At 46.6% G+C, this 21972-nt stretch overlaps 1 protein-coding gene across 1 annotated transcript in view; it reads left to right on the top strand.

Annotated features, from left to right (window-relative positions):
* The first annotated feature begins 12178 nt into the window (after positions 1-12178).
* The window catches only part of SLC25A36 (solute carrier family 25 member 36), a 117969-nt gene continuing 108175 nt past the window's right edge, over positions 12179-21972 (top strand). Inside the window, exon 1 of the mRNA XM_063915935.1 lies at positions 12179-12621. Within this exon, the coding sequence (XP_063772005.1) occupies positions 12581-12621 (41 nt within the window). The 5' untranslated portion in view covers positions 12179-12580. The remainder of the gene's footprint in view (positions 12622-21972) is intronic.

Below are 21972 nucleotides of genomic sequence, written 5' to 3'. Positions count from 1 at the left end.
GTACAGCTGTAGTGCCGAGACCCCTCGGGCAGCCGCCCAAGAAGAGCCCACCTTCCTAGTGGAATGGGCCTTAACCGAATTTGGTAACGGCAATCCTGCCGTAGAATGTGCCTGCTGAATCGTGTTACAGATCCAGCGAGCAATAGTCTGCTTTGAAGCAGGGCCGCCAACTTTGTTGGCTGCATACAGGACAAACAGTGCTTCTGTTTTACTGATCCTAGCCATTCTGGCCACGTAAATTTTCAAAGCCCTGACCACATCAAGGGACTCGGAATCCTCCAAGTCACGTGTAGTCACAGGCACGACAATAGGTTGGTTCATATGAAAGGATGAGACCACCTTAGGCAGGAATTGAGGACTGGTCCGCAATTCCGCTCTATCCATATGGAAAACCAGATAGTGGCTTTTATGTGATAAAGCCGCCAATTCCGAAACTCGCCTAGCCGAAGCCAAGGCTAACAACATGACCACCTTCCAGGTGAGATATTTCAACTCCACTATCTTAAGTGGTTCAAAACAATGTGACTTAAGGAAACTTAACACCACGTTAAGGTCCCAAGGCGCCACCGGAGGTACAAAAGGAGGCTGAATATGCAGTACTCCCTTCACAAAAGTTCTGTACTTCAGGTAATGAGGCCAATTCCTTTTGAAAGAAAATGGATAAGGCCGAAATCTGAACTCTTAATGGAGCCTAAGTTTAGGCCCAAATTCACTCCAGTTTGTAGGAAGTGAAGAAAACGGCCCAGGTGGAATTCTTCCGCAGGAGCATTCCTGGCCTCACACCAAGAAACATATTTTTGCCATATTCGGTGATAATGTTTAGACGTCACGTCCTTCCTAGCCTTTATTAGCGTAGGAATGACCTCATCCGGAATACCCTTTTCCGCTAGGATCTGGCGTTCAACCGCCATGCCGTCAAACGCAGCCGCGGTAAGTCTTGGAACAGACAGGGACCTTGTTGTAACAGGTCCTGCCTTAGAGGAAAAGGCCACGGATCTTCTGTGAGCATTTCTTGCAGATCCGGATACCAGGTCCTTCGTGGCCAATCTGGAACAATGAGAATTGTTCTCACTCCTCTCTTTCTTATTATCCTCAACACCTTGGGTATGAGAGGAAGAGGAGGAAACACATATACCGACTGGAACACCCACGGTGTCACTAGGGCGTCCGCAGCTACCGCCTGAGGGTCTCTTGACCTGGCGCAATACCTTTGTAGCTTTTTGTTGAGACGGGATGCCATCATGTCTATTTGGGGTAGTCCCCACCGACTTGCAATCTGCGCGAAGACATCCTGATGAAGTCCCCACTCTCCCGGATGCAGATCGTGTCTGCTGAGGAAGTTTGCTTCCCAGTTGTCCACTCCCGGAATGAACAATGCTGACAGAGCGCTTACATGATTCTCCGCCCAGCAAAGAACTCTGGTGGCTTCCGCCATTGCCACTCTGCTCCTTGTGCCGCCTTGGCTGTTTACATGAGCTACTGCAGTGATGTTGTCTGACTGGATCAGAACTGGTCGATTGCGAAGTAAGATCTCCGCTTGACGTAGGGCGTTGTATATGGCCCTTAGTTCCAGGATGTTCATGTGAAGACAAGTCTCTTGACTTGACCAAAGTCCTTGGAAATTTCTTCCCTGTGTGACCGCTCCCCAACCTCGGAGGCTCGCGTCTGTGGTCACCAGGATCCAGTCCTGAATGCCGAACCTGTGGCCCTCTAGAAGGTGAGCACTGTTTAGCCACCACAGGAGAGATACTCTGGCCCTGGGGGACAGGGTGCTCCGCTGATGCAATTGCAGATACGACCCGGACCATTTGTCCAATAGGTCCCATTGGAAGGCACTTGCATGGAATCTGCTGTATGGAATGGCTTCGTATGTTGCCACCATCTTTCCCAGAACTTGAGTGCAATTATGTACTGACACTTGTTTTGGTTTCAACAAGTTAATGACTAGAGTCATGAGTTCCTGCGCTTTTTCCTTCAGAAGAAAAACCCTTTTCTGGTCTGTGTCCAGAATCATGCCCAAGAAGGACAGACAAGTTGTAGGATTCAGCTGCGACTTTGGAATATTGAGAATCCAGCCGTGTCGCTGTAACACATTCAGTGAAAGTGATACGCTGCTCAGCAACTTCTCCCGTGATCTCGCTTTTATGAGGAGATCATCCAAGTACTGGATAATTGTGACACCCTGCTTGCGCAGGAGCACCATAATTTCCGCCATTACCGTGGTGAAAATTCTCGGGGCCGTGGAAAGCCCAAACGACAACGTCTGAAATTGGTAATGACAATCCTGTACCGCAAATCTCAGGTACGCCTGATGAGGAGCATATATGGGGACATGCAGGTGTCACTGACCTAGGTTGGAGGTGTTGTGAACTCGGGGGTTCTTCCGATGGTAGGGAAGAGGAACCACAGTTGGGTCGGAACAGGGATGGCCTGATATAGGTCTTCCTCATACAGGACTCTGATAGTAAGGCTTGGTGAAAGTATTGAAGAACTTTATTGCAGGAAGGGAGCAACACAATGTCACATAGCAGCGAGGGAACTTATGGGGGAATGTCCAGGCCTATAGAAGAACTTGTAAGCAATGTTAAAGATGCTAATAAATGAAGTACTTGTGAGTGATGGTGAAAGACACTGAGAACGATGTTTTTAAAGATGCTGATGATTAAATAGCTTGTGAGCGATGTAAAAGATACTGGTGACTGAAGAACTTGTGAGCGATGTTTTTAAAGACACTGATGATTTGAAGAACTTGTGAACGGTGTTTAAAGACACTGATGATTTGTAGAATTTGAGAGCGGTGTTTAAAGACACTGATGACTTGTAGAACTTGAGAGCGGTGTTTAAAGACACTGGTGATTTGTAGGACTTGAGAGCGGAATTAAAGACGCTGATGACTTGTAGAACTTGTGAGCAGTGTTTGAAGACACTGATGATTTGTAGAACTTGAGAGCAGTGTTTTAAAGACACTGATGATTTGTAGAACTTGAGAGCGGTGATTAAAAATACTGATGATTTGTAGAACTTGAGAGCGGTGGTTAAAGACACTGATGATTTGTAGAACTTGAGAGCGGTGGTTAAAGACACTGATGATTTATAGAACTTGAGAGTGGTGGTTAAAGACACTGATGATTTGTATAACTTGAGAGCGGTGTTTAGCCCGCAGCCCACGCTGACTCCGAGAAGCACTGGTGACTGGATTCCAGAGGAACACACCAGCCGCTGGGAACGCTGGAAACTGTGCAGCAACTGGCACCTGGAAATGCCGGAGACACTGGAATACAACTACAGAGAGACTCGCCGGGAACAAGAGCACTGGCATCCACTTCAAGGGAAAAGACGATACTCAGGCGCCGAGGCTCTGCCCGGCGTCTTACTTTGAATCTCCTGCCTCCGCTGGATTGGCGGAACAGTCTGATGACGTCACCTGCTCCCCGCCCACGTGATGCCGGGTGTCATGGCGGCGCCCCCGCCCCGGGGAACCGCCGGGAGCCGCGCCAGCCAGACGCCGGAGCCCTTGGACTACCGAAGGCGGAGGCCGCAACACAGACCAGCAGGCACGCAGGGGTAAGCGCGGCGAACGCCGCCTCTGGCGTGTGACAGCAGGTATGCATCCTTTATGTCCAGAGATACCAAAAAATTTCCCCCTTCTAGGCTGGCGATGACCGCCCTGAGTGATTCCATCTTGAACTTGAACCGTTTAAAGTAAAGGTTCAGGGATTTTAAAATTAAAATGGGTCTGACCGAACCGTCCGGTTTCGGAACCACAAACAGAGTTGAGTAGTACCCCTGCCCTCTTTGAAGCAGGGGAACCTCCACCACCACTTGTTGTAGACACAATTTGTGAATCGCATGTAACACTATCTCCCTTTCCAGGGGTTGTTTCGGTAGGGCTGATTTGAAAAACTGGCAAGGAGGCACTTCTTTGAATTCCAGCTTGTAACCCTGGGAAACAATTTCTATTGCCCATGGATCCACCTGTGAGTGGACCCAGACGTGGCTGAACAGTCGAAGACGTGCCCCCACAGGAGCTGACTCCCTCAGGGGGGCCCCAGCGTCATGCGGTGGATTTAGTAGAGGCTGGGGAGGACTTCTGTTCCTGGGAACTAGCTGTGTTGTGCAGCTTTTTCCCTCTGCCCTTACCTCTGGCAAGAAAGGACGATCCACGTGCTCTCTTGCTTTTATTGGAACGAAAGGACTGCATTTGATAATGAGGCGCTTTCTTAGATTGTGAGGGAATATATGGCAAAAAATGTGATTTACCTGCCGTGGCCGTGGCGACGAGATCCAAGAGGCCCTCTCCGAACAATTCCTCACCCTTGTAAGGCAACAACTCCATATGCCTCTTTTAGTCGGCATCACCTGTCCATTGCATGTTCCACAGGACACGTCTAGCAGAAATCGACATAGCGTTGACTCTAGAACCCAGTAGACTAACGTTTCTTTGGGCATGTCTTATATATATATATATATATATATATATATATAAAAGACAACATCTTTTACATATAAATATATATATATATATATATATATATATACACTAGGGACAATAACATGGTATCCTTATCTAGGGTTTCAATCTCCGCTGATAAGGTATCTGTCTACGCTGCTACAGCACTATAAACCCATGCCGACACAATCGCCGGTCTAAGTAGTGTACCAGAATGTGTGTAAATGGACTTCAAAGTACTTTTACTGCATGCTATCTGCAGGATCCCTGAGGATAGCTGTAAAGGCAGCGCTACCTTTTTGGATAAACGTGTCAATGCCTTGTACACCCTAGGGGAAGATTCCCATCGTATCCTGGCCCCATTAGGGAAAGGATACTCCCTGAGAATTCTTTTTGGGAAGCTGCAGCTTCTTGTCTGGAGATTCCCGCTCTTTTTCTTAATGAGAGGAGGGAAATTTACCTCAGCTTTCTTCCCCTTAAACATGTGTACCCTCGTGTCAGGGACAGATGAGTCATCAGTGATATGCAAAACATCTTTTATTACAATAATCATATATTGAATACTTTTCTGCCAGTTTTGGCTGTGCTTTGCATTATCGTAGTCGACACTGGAGTCAGACTCCGTGTCGATATCAGTGTCTATTATTTTGGATAGTGAGTGTTGTGAGACACTGAAGGTCTCTGAGACATAGGGACAGACATGGGTAGATTCCCTGTCTGTTCTCTAATCTTTTGTGTAATAAATTCATCTTAGCACTTAATTTCACATATCCAATCAGGCGTCAGCGTTGTCGACGGAGACACCACACACACACACACACACTTGCTCCATCTCCTCCTTAGGAGAGCCTTTTACCTCAGACATGTCGACACACACGTACCGACACACCACACACTCAGGGAATGATCTTCTGAAGACAGTTCCCCCACAAGGCCCTTTGGAGAGACAGAGAGAGAGTATGCCAGCACACACCCCAGCGCAATATGACCCAGGAAAAACACAGCAATTTAATGTTTACCCCGTAGCGCTGTTAATATTATCTGTGCCGAATTATGTGCCCCCCCTCTTCTTTAAAACCCTCTCTTCTACCGTGGTATAAGCAGGGGAGAGTCCGGGGAGCTTCCTCTCAGCGGTGCTGTGGAGAAAAACATGGCGCTGGTGAGTGCTGAGGGAGAAGCCCCGTCCCCTCGGCGGCGGGCTTCAGTCCCGCTAAAAGTGTAAAATTGGCGGGGGCTCATGCATATATACAGTGTCCAGCTGTATATATGCTCTCTTTTGCCAAATAAGAGGTTTATATTGCTGCCCAGGGCGCCCCCCCCTGCGCCCTGCACCCTTACAGTGACTGCCGTTTGTGAGGTGTATGGGAGCAATGGCGCACAGCTGCAGTGCTGTGCGTTACCTCAGTGAAGATCAATGAAGTCTTCTGCCGCCTCTGAAGATCTTTTCCTCTCATACTCACCCGGCTTCTATCTTCCGGCTCTGTGAGGAGGATGGCGGCGCGGCTCCGGGACGAACTCCAGGGTGAGACCTGTGTTCTGACTACCTCTGGAGCTAATGGTGTCCAGTAGCCTAAGAAACAGAGCCCTGAAACTCAGAGAAGTGGGTCTGTTTCTCTCTCCTCAGTTCCTCGATGCAGGGAGTCTGTTGCCAGCAGGCTCCCTGAAAATAAAAAACCTAACAAAAATGCATTCTTACAGGAAACTCAGGAGAGCTCACTGAAATACTGTGCCCGGAAGAGCTGACACAATAAGGAAGTATTTTGAATCCCGGGTAAGACTCATACCAGCCACACCAATCACACCGTACAACTCGTGATATGAACCCCGGTTAACAGTATGATAACAACGGAGCCTCTGAACAGATGGCTCGCAATAACAACCCGATTTGTGGAACAATAACTATTTACAAGTATTGCAGACAATCCGCACTTGGGATGGGCGCCCAGCATCCACTACGGACTACGAGAAATAGAATTACCGGTGAGTAAATTCTTATTTTCTCTGACGTTCTAGTGGATGCTGGGGACTCAGTAAGGACCATGGGGATTATACCAAAGTTCCCAAACGGGCGGGAGAGTGCGGATGACTCTGCAGCACCGAATGAGCAAACTCAAGGTCCTCCTCAGCCAGGGTATCAAATTTGTAAAATTTAGCAAAAGTGTTAGACCCTGACCAAGTAGCCGCTCGGCAAAGTTGCAGTGCCGAGACCCCTCGGGCAGCCGCCCAAGATGAGCCCACCTTCCTTGTGGAGTGGGCTTTTGCTGATTTTGGCTGCGGTAGTCCTACCGCAGAATGCGCAAGCTGAATAGTGTTACAAATCCAGCGAGCAATGGTCTGCTTAGAAGCAGGAGCACCCAGCTTATTGGGTGCATACTTAAATTTTCAGGGCCCTGACTACGTCCAGCAACTTGGAATCCTCCAAGTCCCTAGTAGCCGCAGGCACCACAATAGGTTGGTTCAAGTGAAACGCTGATACCACCTTCGGGAGAAACTGAGGACGAGTCCTCAACTCTGCCCTATCCATATGGAAAATCAGATAAGGGCTTTTACACGACAAAGCCGCCAATTCTGACACACGCCTGGCCGAAGCCAGGGCCAACAACATGACCACTTTCCACGTGAGATATTTCAAATCCACGGTTTAAAGTGGCTTGAACCAATGTGACCTCAGGAATCCCAAAACCACATTGAGATCCCAAGGTGCCACAGTAGGCACGTAAGGAGGCTGAATATGCAGAACTCCCTTGACAAAAGTCTGAACTTCAGGCAACGAAGCCAGTTCCTTTTGAAAGAAAATCGACAGAGCCGAAATCTGGACCTTAATGGACCCCAATTTGAGGCCCATCGTCACCCCTGCTTGCAGGAAATGCAGGAAACGACCCAGTTGAAATTCCTCCGTTGGGGCCTTCCTGGCCTCACACCAAGCCACATATTTCCGCCAAATGCGGTGATAGTGGGTTGCAGTCACATCCTTCCTGGCCTTGATCAGGGTAGGAATGACTTCCTCCGGAATACCTTTTTCCTTCAGGATCCGGCGTTCAACCGCCATGCCGTCAAACGCAGCCGCGGTAAGTCTTGGAACAGGCAGGGCCCCTGCTGCAGCAGGTCCCGCCTTAGCGGTAGAGGCCATGGGTCCTCTGAGAGCATCTCTTGAAGTTCCGGGTACCAAGTTCTTCTTGGCCAATCCGGAACCACGAGTATAGTTCTCACTCTTCCCCTTCGTATTATTCTCAGCACCTTGGGAATAAGAGGCAGAGGGGGAACCACGTAAACCGACTGGTACACCCACGGTGTCACTAGAGCGTCCACAGCTATCGCCTGAGGGTCCCTTGACCTGGCGCAATATCTTTTTAGCTTTCTGTTGAGGCGGGACGCCATCATATCCACCTGTGGTCTTTCCCAACGGTTTACAATCAATCGGAAGACTTCTGGATGAAGCCCCCACTCTCCCGGGTGAAGGTCGTGTCTGCTGAGGAAGTCTGCTTCCCAGTTGTCCACACCCGGAATGAACACTGCTGACAGTGCTAGCACGTGATTTTCCGCCCATCGGAGAATCCTTGTGGCTTCTGCCATTGCCCTCCTGCTTCTTGTGCCGACCTGTCTGTTTACATGGGCGACCGCCGTGATGTTGTTTGATTGGATCAGAACCGGTTTGTTTTGAAGCAGGGGACTTGCTTGGCATAGGGCATTGTAAATGGCTCTTAGCTCCAGGATATTTATGTGTAGTGAAATCTCCTGATTTGACCACAGCCCTTGGAAATTTCTTCCCTGTGTGACTGCTCCCCAGCCCCGAAGGCTGGCATCCGTGGTCACCAGGACCCAGTCCTGTATTCCGAATCTGCGGCCCTCTAGTAGATGAGCCCTCTGCAGCCACCACAGTAGTGACACCCTGGTCCTTGCCGACAGGGTTATCCGCTGCTGCATCTGGAGATGCGACCCGGACCATTGGTCCAACAGGTCCCACTGGAAAATCCTTGCGTGGAACCTTCCGAATGGAATTGCTTCGTACGAAGCTACCATTTTTCCCAGGACTCGCGTGCATTGATGTACCGACACCTGTCCCGGTTTTAGGAGGTTTCTGACTAGAGATGACAACTCCTCGGCTTTTTCCACTGGAAGAAACACTTTTTTCTGGTCTGTGTCCAGAATCATTCCCAGGAACAGAAGACGTGTCGTCGGGACCAGCTGTGACTTTGGGATATTGAGAATCCAGCCGTGCTGCTGCAGCACTTCCCGAGAAAGTGCTACCCCCACTAACAACTGTTCCTTTGACCTCGCCTTTATCAGGAGATCGTCCAAGTACGGGATAATTAAAATCCCCTTCTTCCGAAGGAGTATCATCATTTCGGCCATTACCTTGGTAAAGACCCTCGGTGCCGCGGATAACCCAAACAGCAGCGTCTGGAACTGATAGTGACAGTCTTGTACCACAAACCTGAGGTACTCCTGGTGAGGAGGGTAAATGGGGACATGCAGGTAGGCATCCTTGATGTCCAGGGAGACCATGTAATCCCCCTCGTCCAGGCTCGCAATAACCGCCCTGAGCGATTCCATCTTGAACTTGAATCTTTTGATATATGTGTTCAAGGATTTTAAATTTAAGATGGGTCTCACCGAACCGTCCGGTTTCGGTACCACAAACATTGTGGAATAGTAACCCTTTCCTTGTTGAAGGAGGGGTACCTTGACAATCACTTGCTGTGAATACAGTTTTTGGATAGCCACCAACGCTGCCTCCCTGGCAGAGGGAGTTGCTAGTAAGGCAGATTTTAGGAAACGGCGGGGGGGAGACGCCTCGAATTCCAGCCTGTACCCCTGAGATACTACTTGAAGGATCCAGGGATCCACCTGTGAGAGAGCCCACTGTGCGCTGAAATTTCTGAGACGGGCCCCCACCGTACCCGGGTCTGCCTGTGAAGCCCCAGCGTCATGCTGTGGACTTACCGGACGCGGGGGAGGACTTCTGCTCTTGGGAACTGGCTGTATGCTGCAGATTTTTCCCTCTACCTTTGCCTCTCGGCAGAAAGGATGCGCCTCTAGCCCTCTTGTTTTTATGGGGCCGAAAGGACTGTACTTGATAATACGGTGCTTTCTTTTGCTGTGGGGTAGCCTGTGGCAAAAATGTCGATTTCCCAGCCGTAGCTGTGGAAACGAGATCTGAAAGACCATCCCCAAACAGTTCCACCCCCTTATAAGGCAAAACTTCCATGTGCCTTTTTGAATCGGCATCACCTGACCACTGCCGAGTCCATAACCCCCTTCTGGCGGCAATGGACATTGCGCTTATTTTTGATGCCAGCCGGCAAATATCCCTCTGTGCATCACGCATGTATAAGACAGCGTCTTTTATATGCTCTATTGTTAGCAAAATATTGTCCCTATCCAGAGTATCAATATTATCCGACAGGGAATCTGACCACGCAGCAGCAGCACTACACATCCATGCCGATGCAATCGCTGGTCGCAATATAATGCCCGTGTGTGTATATATAGCTTTTAGGCTAGCCTCCTGCTTTCTCTCAGCAGGTTCCTTTAGGGCGGCCGTATCCGGAGACGGTAGTGCCACCTTTTTTGATAAACGTGTAAGCGCTTTATCTACCCTAGGGGGTGTTTCCCAACGTGACCTATCCTCTGGCGGGAAAGGGTACGCTGCCAATAACCGTTTAGAAATTATCAATTTCTTATCGGGGGAAGTCCACGCTTCCTCACACACCTCATTTAATTCCTCAGATGCAGGAAAAACTACTGGTAGTTTTTTTCTCACCAAACATAATACCCTTTTTTGTGGTACCTGGGGTACTATCAGAAATGTGTAATACATTTGTCATTGCCTCAATCATGTAACGGGTGGCCCTATTGGAAGGTACACTAGTCTCATCGTCGTAGACACTGGAGTCGGTATCCGTGTCAACATCTGTGTCTGCCATCTGAGGTAGCGGGCGTTTTAAAGCCCCTGATGACATTTGAGACGCTTGGACAGGCACAAGCTGAGTAGCCGGCGGTCCTATGTCGTCAAACCTTTTATGTAAGGAGCGGACACTGTCACGGAATTCCTTCCATAAGTCCATCCACACAGGTGTCGACCCCGCAGGGGGTGACATCACATTCACAGGCATTTGCTCTGCCTCCACATCATTATCCTCATCATACATGTCGACACAGCAGTACCGACACACAGCACACACACAGGGAATACTCTGACAGAGGACAGGACCCCACAAAGCCCTTTGGGGAGACAGAGGGAGAGTATGCCAGCACACACCAGAGCGCTATATAACACAGGGATATCACTATACAGAGTGTTTTCCCCTATAGCTGCTTGTATTATATATACTGCGCCTAAATTTATAGCCCCCCTCTCTTTTTTACCCTTTCTGTAGTGCAGGACTGCAGGGGAGAGCCAGGGAGCGATCCTTCCAGCAGAGCTGTGAGGGAAAATGGCGCCAGTGTGCTGAGGAAGATGGCTCCGCCCCTTTTTCGGCTGGCTTTCTCCCGCTGTTTGTGTAAATCTGGCAGGGGTAATTTACACCTATATAACCTCTAGGGCTATATATGGTGTCAGTTTTGCCAGCCAAGGTGTTAATATTGCTGCTCAGGGCGCCCCCCCCCCAGCGCCCTGCACCCATCAGTGACCGGAGTGTGTGGTGTGCATGAGGAGCAATGGCGCACAGCTGCAGTGCTGTGCGCTACCTTGGAGAAGACAGAAGTCTTCAGCCGCCGATTTTCCGGACACTTCTTGCTTCTGGCTCTGTAAGGGGGATGGCGGCGCGGCTCCGGACGACGAGGTCGGGTCCTGTGTGCGATCCCTCTGGAGCTAATGGTGTCCAGTAGCCTAAGAAGCCCAAGCTACCACCAGTTAGATAGGTTCGCTTCTTCTCCCCTTAGTCCCTCGTTGCAGTGAGCCTGTTGCCAGCAGGTCTCACTGTAAAATAAAAAACCTAAACAATACTTTCTTTCTAGGAGCTCAGGAGAGCCTCCTAGTGTGCATCCAGCTCGGCCGGGCACAGAAATCTAACTGAGGTCTGGAGGAGGGTCATAGGGGGAGGAGCCAGTGCACACCAGATAGTCCTGAATCTTTCTTTAATTGTGCCCAGTCTCCTGCGGAGCCGTCTATTCCCCATGGTCCTTACGGAGTCCCCAGCATCCACTAGGACGTCAGAGAAAGTAATTTAGTATTATTTGTTTACGTCTTCAATTAAATCAGATTAATCCAATTTTGCATTGTACATAACTATACTACATATATACAAAGCCATATACTACATTATACATGGCTATACTATGACCTATACTACAGAGAGCATTAGCTACCTTCATATAATAGAGACTGAATTTATAGCCATCATATACTACATGCATTAGTGGCTGCCTTATAATACAGACAGCATTTAACTGTACAGTGGCTGTCTTATAACACAGACAGCATTTAACTGTAACTTAATTACATTCCTTGGTCTCACAAAAATAAAAAAAAGTGTGTGTATATATATATATATATATATATATATAAAAGGCTGGTTCAATAAAGGAAATATACATATATTATAAATACATTATATAGTAGGGGGGGGCAGTGACTGTTAGGGCACGCTGAGAGTTGTAGTCCTACAGCAGTCGCGGACGTTTCCAAAGAACCTCTCATTCACCCCCCCCCAGCACGAGAACAGCCGGGCCATCGGCCAAGTCACGTGAAACTCGGCAGCCGCAGTCCCCATCGTCACATCCGTTACGCTGGTCCACCAATCGCGCTGTGTTTATGTCGGGCTGCTAAATATTTATGAGGCGAGTCAGGCGGCGGCAGCAGCAGCAGCAGCGGGGGAGTGGAGCGCTAGGCGGCAGCAGCAGCAGGGGACAGTGACCCGGGCGGGGTGTATGAGACCCTGGCTAAGGTGCTCTGCCACAGTCTATGCAGGCGTCATACAGCCATATAATATATATACAGGCCGCTGCCCTGATCATCCTCCTCCTGTACAGGCGCCGGTGACTGGGAGCATGCCAGTGGGCCTAGCCTCAGCCCTCACCTCCCCGCAGTGACCGCCGCTTCATCTCTGCGCTATCCGCCCTCCCAGCACCACCCCAGGCCGGGACCTGCTCCAGTCTCCTATGTGCAGGGGAGAAGAATGAGAGAGAATGAGCCAGAGAGACACCCTGGTGCATCTGTTTGCTGGAGGGTAGGTACCTGCGGGGCATAGCTTGTCCTGTCACCTTGGCCGGTAATGGGTCACCCAGGGTGCTGCTCTGCTCCCCTGATCTCACTCCTGTGTGCTACCCTGCAGCCTTTATTCTATGACCCTTCTTCATTTTTCCTAGTAATACTGCTTTGATTGCCAATAATTACATCATAAGATTATATATATATATATATATATATATATATATATATATATATATATATATAATACACACACACACACACACTTTTTAAACACCAAAGTGTTTGTCAGTGTTGGAGAAATTCCAGTGTTTCGGGCAGCTCAGTGCTGTTTCCCATCAATGTTCGAATAAACACTTTTGGGGGGGAAGAATTACTGTTGCTGCAGCATTTAAATGCAGGGAATGGCAGCCCTTTGCCCAGCCTGTCCGCATCCCTTTCGCTCAAAAGTGCTCACTACTCTATGGGATTGCAAGCAGTCTCGAGTGATGAGGTCCTGCCACCGTAAAGTGTGCTGGGTGTTGTGCGAATTTGGCCTGGCAAACAAGTCGCCAGCAATTGAGTTTGCCCCTTTTAATGTTAAAATTTATCCTGGAGTGCCGTATTTGTTGCTTTCTTACATATCCACTACAGCACCCTTCATTGCATGTTATATTTACCTACCCCTATCTATAATAAATATACATTTATTTTGCATACACTGCTGGGCTGGATTTCGGTCTTCCTAGGCATGCAGTCTATGACTCTGTAATCACAAGTTTACCACTTGTTTTACATTATCGCAATTGTTATACTCTGTCCCTTCTACTCAGTTAATGCCAAAATACATATGTGTGTGTGTGGTGACAGCTCTGTTTTAGTTAGTCGGGACACACGTACTACCATTACAGTAGGACAGGTGTGTACAGTACAGTCATGTGCACAGCACAGGGTTCTCTGTCACCTGCCACCTTTTAACCAATGCAGGCGGGGGAACAGTAGGTAGATATTGTATGAACGAGATGCAGAGTTGGAAGCTGGGATCACAATGGGAATATTGTTTGCCTTGGGTTGCAAGTTTTCACTTTACCGCAATGTTCATGATGGTCGGCATCTTTAACTTTAGTCCAGGGGGTCATAGACGGCTGTGATGTAATCTGATGACCACGTGAAAACTTGGTGTACATAGTAAGAAAGTAGGATACTGATCTTGGAGTAGAGCATGCATTATTTTCTCTGCACAGCGATCTTTTCCTGCTTTAGTAAATCATTCTAAGTGAGTGATGAGAATAGATATGTGTGCAGTTGCCTGTATTTGTCTAATTTTTGCCCACTTCAATTATTGTACTGAAGTTATGTTTTTGTATAATTGTAATAAGTTACATTTTAAATGTTGCCAATCTCTTTAACATTATACATTCAGTTGGGTTCCTGAGGCTTTAGTGTGGAAAAGTCCTTTCTGGCACCTGTGAGGCAGTGTAACATCTGTTTGCAGAATGATGAGTGACACTAGCAAGTATACATTGGCAGCACTACAGCAGTACAAGGGCAATGTCCTATCTAGTGCTGTAATAGCAGGGAATCGAACCACATTGTTGCAGATTACAGAACCGTGCACAGTGTGCCAATAAAACAAGATTCATGATCTGCTGTAGACTGGAATCTTTGCATTGTATGCATTCTGTTTCTTCACTGATTCTGTCACATTGCTTTGTATAGCAGGGCACTGTACACAGGACCTACTAAGTCTTAGGCACTTTTTTTAATATATCTTTTTTGGTGTGAAAGCTACAGTAAAAGTCAAATAAAGTTGATATCATTATGATAGTGCCTCAGATTTATTTTTTTTATCCGAGATGGCAGACCCTGTTATTCATTTGTGTTGCGTCTGTACGTTATGGGCGTCTTGAATTAAAACGACTAGACTCAGAAGATGCACACATAGTTACATAGTTGTTGAGGTTGAAAAAAAGACAGATGTCCATCGAGTTCAACCTGTATAATGTTTTTTTTTTTTTTTTAATCTTAATTAAATGCTGTATCCTTGGATATTTTTTTTCCGCTAGGAATTTTATCTAATCCATTTTTTACTTATTGATTGAGTCCACCATTACTACCTTCTCTGGCAAAGAATTCCAAATCTTTACTATTCTTACTGTGAAGAACTCTTTTCTCCATTATGTGTGGAATTTTTTCTCTTCTAACCTCAGGGGGTGTCCTCGTGTCCTATGTAGTGGGTTTTTGTTTTTGTTTGTTTAACAAATCGTTTGATAAATCCTTGTATTGTTCCTTAATGTATTTAAAAATATTAATAATGTCTTCTCTCAGTCGCCTCTTTTCCAGTGTAAAACAAATCTAACCTTTTAAGTCTTTCTTCATAATTCGGTGCCTCTAACCCCTTAACCAGTTTGGTGGCTCGCCTCTGAACCTTCTTGAGTTCCAAGATATCTTTTTTTTATAGTGAGGTGCCCAGAACTGTACACAATATTCCAGATGTGGCAGCACCAATGATTTATACAGTGGCAGGATTACTCTCTCATCCCTTGTTTCCATTCTCTGTTTAATGCATAATAACACCTTATTTGCTTTTGTTGCTGCATTTTGACATTGCGTACTGCTACCAAGTTTATTGTCGATGAGCACTTCCAAATCTTTTTCAACTACTGTTATCCCTACATTTTCCCCATTTAGTTTATAGACTGCCTGATTGTTCTTGGTCCCAAATTGCGTAACTTTACATTTGTCTGTATTGAACCTCATTCTCCATTTATCTGCCCAGACCTCAAGTCTAGATAAGTCATTCTGTAGAGACTCAAAATCCTTGTCTGAATTAATTACTCTACATAGTCATTAATTAATATGTTAAACAACATTGGTCCGAGTACTGAACCCTGTGGTATTCCACTGAGCACTGAATCCCATTCAGAGTACATCCCATTAATCCCCACTCGCTGTTCCTTATTGAACAGCCAATTATTCACCCAAGTACAAATAGTGTCCCCTACCTCAAGCCCCCTTAATTTGAGAATTAGTCTCTTATGTGGAACTTTGTCAAAGGCCTTAGCGAAGTCCAAAAAGATCACATCCACTGCATGACCCTGATCAATATATCGCTCACTTTCTCGTAGAAGCTTCTTAAGTTAGTTTGACTGGATCTGTGCTTCACAAAACCACGCTGATTCCTAGTAATAACCTTGTATACTTTCTAATAATTTCCCCACTATAGATGTCAAACTTACCGGTCTATAGTTACTGGGGTGAGTTTTAATACCCTTTTTAAACATTGGGACTACCTCTGCTATACGCCAGTCCTTTTGGTATCGTTCCTGATCTAATTGACTCTCTGAAAATCAAATATAGGGGTCTCGATATCTCTACATTAAGTTCCATAAGAACCCTGGGGTGGAGTCCATCCATGAGCGTAGTTGTTAAAACATCCCACATTTCAGCAGTATTCTTACCATGCAATACAATTTCCCAATTGGTGTCCCTCATTGCTTGTTTCAGCAATATGAAATTAGCTTTCTTAAAGTTAAAAGTTTTAGTTAGACCCTTATATTGTTGTTTTTGTAAGCTGATATCGAATGTGATCATATTGTGATCGCTATTTCCTAGGGTCTCCCCTACTTTTAGTATTTGATATTATTTCCTCATTATTAGTTAGTACTAGGTCCAGTATAGCTCTATGCCTAGTTGATTCCCTGATTACCTGGGACAAGTAGTGATCTTTTAGCATGTTTAAGAACCTATTACCCCTAGTTGTATTTACTGTTTCGGTGTTCCAGTTTATGTCTGGGTAATTAAAGTCCCCAACAATAATGACGTCCCGCATACCTGAAGCTTTTTCGATTTGCTGCCAGAGTAGTAATTCGTCAGACACACTAATATCTGGCAGTTTATAGCATGTCCCTATAGAAGTTTCTTTGTATCTTTACCCCCACTCGAAATCTCAACCCACAATGACTCCACGTTATCTCCAGTCCCCTCGTAAACGACTTCCTTTAAATTCGGTTTTAAGAAAGGTTTAACACATAGGTTCTCAAACTCGGTCCTCAGGACCCCACACAGTGCATGTTTTGCAGGTCTCCTCACAGAATCGCAAGTGAAATAATTAACTCCACCTGCGGACCTTTTAAAATGTGTCTGTGAGTAATTAATACACCTGTGCACCTGCTGGGTTACATGCAAAACATGCACTGTGTGGGGTCCTGAGGACCGAGTTTCAGAACCTGTGGTTTAACATATAGACAAACACCCCCTCCCTTTTTATTAGTCCCATCTCTCCTGAAGAGGGTGAACCCCTCCATGTTTACCGCCCAGTCGTGTGAATCGTCCCACCATGTCTCTGTAATGCCTATTATATCATATTAGTCATTTAGTGCAATTGTTTCTAATTCCCCCATTTTTACTTGTTAGGCTTCTTGCATTTGTAAACATACACTTTAGTTTGGTAATTCCCTGATCTGTGAGTTTTGTTGTGGATAACTTTTCCTTAGGGATCTGAGTTTGTTAAATTACCATCGCTGACTATTTTTCTCCTTCCCCCACTCTCCACCCTCATTCTACTTTATACATCCCTCTTTTCTTCGCTCTCTAGTTGTCCCACTAGTTCATGCTGCCATATTTCTGTGATTCGTTTTGTGTGTCTGCTTGTACTTTTTCGCTTTTTCTTTTCATGTGTGTTTTTTAATAGTTCTCATAAAATGACCTGTAGTGTTAGATAGCAGCCTACATTTATACAAGTGAAATTCTTGAATGCAAATCTCTCTGCTAGATATCTATTGGTGCTACTGCCCATGGTTTACACACAAACACACTCCAACCCCCCCCCCCCTGTTTTTATTTATTTTTTAAAAACCATGGGGTCGATTCAATTCGGCAACTTATGAATAGCGCCGGGAATTGGCTCCCGACGCTATTCAATTCAGCTGCTAGTTACCCGCAATTGTCGGGAATTCTTCTCTCATCCCCGGGGGGTGAGAGAAGAAAACCGAGAAAAGGGCCGGCGCGAGGCTGATTCTGTCGGGAATCAGCATCACCGCGGGTAGTTAAGTCGGAGAATGCCCATTCTCCCGACAAAACTACCTGTTAAGTCGGCGAGAACGGGCCATCGCAGACTTAACTGGAGATGAATTGAATAGCGTCGGGAGCTAATTCCCGACGCTATTCGTAAATTGCCGAATTGAATCGACCCCCTTATTTGCATCTGCGTATAATGATCATACCCTGCAAGTAGATTTGCTGCAGACTTGAGGCATACAGGTTTCCTTACTTACAGATGTGTCCTCCTACATTATTGCTGCAGTCGCACCTCGGCACACTATGGAGCAGATGTATTGACCTGGAGAAGGCATAAGGAAGTGATAAACCAGTGATATGTGCAAGGTGATAAAGGCAGCAGCCAATCAGATCCTGTTAATTTACATATTGGAGCTGATTGGCTGGTGCCTTTATCACCTTGCACATATCACTGGTTTATCACTTCCTTATGCCTACTCCAGGTTAATACATCTGCTCCAAGGTTCTGTGCTGCTCTGATTGCACCAAGCATTTCTTTCAAGTCTGAATCGCAGTGCGATGTGACTAAATTGCTTCACAAGACTGCACGGATTCATTTTATGTGTGACACCTGTATGTGTACAATTGATTCTGAATCTGTATATGAAGGACTATGTTGCAGCAGCCCCAGCCCCTTTTGTTTGTTTTTTTTGCGTCAAGTTCCATAGTTCATCGTATGCATATTCAGACTCGAGTTGCACACAGATATGCAAGTGTTGCATCAAATTAATGCTGTGTCATGAAGGGGCTTTGTCGCCTTGTTTGAGATGCACATTTGTGCAAAAAAGAAGCACCGCTCACTCACGCCGGGAGTCTTGCTCCAGGTGGCTTATTGATGCTAGGTGCATAAGGACACATCTGTACTTGGTGTCCCTACTTTACAGAAATATTATTGGTTTAGCGTAATGTTGCAGGTTTATTAATATACTAGTGACCAGCCTGTCAAAATTACGGAACAACAGAACAGTAATGTCAGCGCCAGCGGCTGTGCATGCCTGAACAAAGCAACAATTGAATTGCTCTGTCGGGCGCCATCTAGCTGCAGCCAGAATGCAAAATACTTGAATTCCCCCATAGAGGTGAGGAGCAGCGTTGGCCTTTTATTATATAGGATGAGCATGTTAAGATTATAAAAAGTGAACGTAATACGCTACTATTGTAGTTACAACAGGCTTTGAAATATTCAGTCAGGACAGACTTTAATTTAATAATATTCATAGTCCTAATGACAAGCCTATAGTGAATAAAATGACTGCAGATAATCTTGTACGTTCTACTACTGAAAACTGACATTATTGGCCCCTGTGATAGAAAGAAGCCCCACAAGGACATTTTGATACTCAGTGGCTTAGATGTTTTCTTGTATATTAAAGTGTTTGTTTTTGTAGGCTGTGCTGCGTGTTATCTGTCCTGTAAACGTGGAGGGTGAACGTCTCCGGAGAGTTACCACTCAGTTTTTGTCTAGTAGGGGAAAGGTCACTGAGCAGCACGTGCAGGCTAGATCTGTGGCCTATTGTGTAGAAGATTCTGAATTACTTGCAAAGGCAGCTTTTCCACCACACAGGGCTGGGAGTCCAGGACAGACTGTCAATTTTACTGAATATTTTGAAAGGTACCCAGGGCACAGTAACCAATGTTACATAAGGCGTGTTGTTATGGTCTTCTGGCTTGTTACATGTGTAGCAGAGCTGTGATCCTGTACATTGCAGTTACACTATTCACTTTGGTCATGTCAATATGACAATTCTTTAGTGCAAAATTAGCTAGTGGCATGCCAGTAAGTGTTTGTTTTAAGGGGTCTATTTACTAAGCCTTGGGTGGAGATAAAGTGGACGGAGATAAATAACTAGCCAATCAGTGTCTAACTGCCATGTCACAGTCTGGGTTTGAAAAATGACAGGAGACGATTGGCTGGTACTTTATCTCCGTCCGCTTTATCTCCATTGAAGGCTTAGTAAATAGACTCCTAAGTCTTCTCTTGGCAAATAAAGGAATATCTATTGTCCAACCTTTAAACTTCTACCTAATGTTATTGCAAATACTCTAATGTATGTACTCTCATCTGAATACGTTTTGCCACAAAGTAACTTGAATTTCATGAGATGTATATCTTTTTTTCTCTATCGTCCTAGTGGATGCTGGGGTTCCTGAAAGGACCATGGGGAATAGCGGCTCCGCAGGAGACAGGGCACAAAAGTAAAGCTTTCCGATCAGGTGGTGTGCACTGGCTCCTCCCCCTATGACCCTCCTCCAAGCCAGTTAGATTTTTGTGCCCGGCCGAGAAGGGTGCAATCTAGGTGGCTCTCCTAAAGAGCTGCTTAGAAAAGTTTAGCTTAGGTTTTTTATTTTACAGTGAGTCCTGCTGGCAACAGGATCACTGCAACGAGGGACTTAGGGGAGAAGAAGTGAACTCACCTGCGTGCAGGATGGATTGGCTTCTTGGCTACTGGACATCAGCTCCAGAGGGACGATCACAGGTACAGCCTGGATGGTCACCGGAGCCTTGCCGCCGGCCCCCTTGCAGATGCTGAAGTAAGAAGAGGTCCAGAATCGGCGGCAGAAGACTCCTCAGTCTTCTAAAGGTAGCGCACAGCACTGCAGCTGTGCGCCATTTTCCTCTCAGCACACTTCACACGGCAGTCACTGAGGGTGCAGGGCGCTGGGAGGGGGGCGCCCTGGGAGGCAAATGAATACCTATTTTGGCTAAAAATACCTCACATATAGCCTCCGGAGGCTATATGGAGATATTTAACCCCTGCCAGAATCCGTTAAGAGCGGGAGACGAGGCCGCCGAAAAAGGGGCGGGGCCTATCTCCTCAGCACACAGCGCCATTTTCCCTCACAGAAAGGCTGGAGGGAAGGCTCCCAGGCTCTCCCCTGCACTGCACTACAGAAACAGGGTTAAAACAGAGAGGGGGGGCACTAATTTGGCGTTAGAAATATATAAAAAAGATGCTATAAGGGAAAACACTTATATAAGGTTGTCCCTATATAATTATAGCGTTTTTGGTGTGTGCTGGTAAACTCTCCCTCTGTCTCTCCAAAGGGCTAGTGGGTCCTGTCCTCTATCAGAGCATTCCCTGTGTGTGTGCTGTGTGTCGGTACGTGTGTGTCGACATGTATGAGGACGATGTTGGTGAGGAGGCGGAGCAATTGCCTGTAATGGTGATGTCACTCTCTAGGGAGTCGACACCGGAATGGATGGCTTATTTAGGGAATTACGTGATAATGTCAACACGCTGCAAGGTCGGTTGACGACATGAGACGGCCGACAAACAATTAGTACCGGTCCAGACGTCTCAAAAACACCGTCAGGGGTTTTAAAACGCCCGTTTACTTTAGTCGGTCGACACAGACACAGACAGGGACACTGAATCCAGTGTCGACGGTGAATAAACAAACGTATTCCTTATTAGGGCCACACGTTAAAGGCAATGAAGGAGGTGTTTCATATTTCTGATACTACAAGTACCACAAAAGAGGGTATTATGTGGGATGTGAAAAAACTACCGTAGTTTTTCCTGAATCAGATAAATTAAATAAAGTGTGTGATGATGCGTGGGTTCCCCCCGATAGAAAATTATGGGCGGTATACCCTTTCCCGCCAGAAGTTAGGGCGCGTTGGGAAACACCCCTTAGGGTGGATAAGGCGCTCACACGCTTATCAAAACAAGTGGCGGTACCGTCTATAGATAGGGCCGTCCTCAAGGACCAGCTGACAGGAGGCTGGAAAATATCATAAAAAGTATATACACACATACTGGTGTTATACTGCGACCAGCGATCGCCTCAGCTTGGATGTGCAGAGCTGGAGTGGCTTGGTCGGATTCCCTGACTAAAAATATTGATACCCTTGACAGGGACAGTATTTTATTGACTATAGAGCATTTAAAGGATGCATTTCTATATATGTGAGATGCACAGAGGGATATTTGCACTCTGGCATCAAGAGTAAATGCGATGTCCATATCTGCCAGAAGATGTTATGGACACGACAGTGGTCAGGTGATGCAGATTCCAAACGGCACAAAGGTGTATTGCCGTATAAAGGAAGAGGAGTTATTTGGGGTCGGTCCATCGGACCTGGTGGCCACGGCAACTGCTGGAAAATCCGCCGTTTTTACCCTAAGTCACATCTCTGCAGAAAAAGACACCGTCTTTTCAGCCTCAGTCCTTTCGTCCCTATAAGATCATATCTGCCCAGGGATAGAGGAAAGGGAAGAAGACTGCAGCAGGCAGCCCATTCCCAGGAACAGAAGCGTTCCACCGCTTCTGACAAGTTCTCAGCATGGCGCTGAGACCGTACAGGACCCCTGGATCCTACAAGTAGTAT

The sequence above is a fragment of the Pseudophryne corroboree genome, chromosome 4, assembly GCF_028390025.1.
Source record: "Pseudophryne corroboree isolate aPseCor3 chromosome 4, aPseCor3.hap2, whole genome shotgun sequence".
NCBI classification, from domain to species: domain Eukaryota; kingdom Metazoa; phylum Chordata; class Amphibia; order Anura; family Myobatrachidae; genus Pseudophryne; species Pseudophryne corroboree.
The sequence above is the reverse complement of the archived record's forward strand: the minus strand, read 5'-3'. Positions and strand labels throughout refer to the sequence as shown.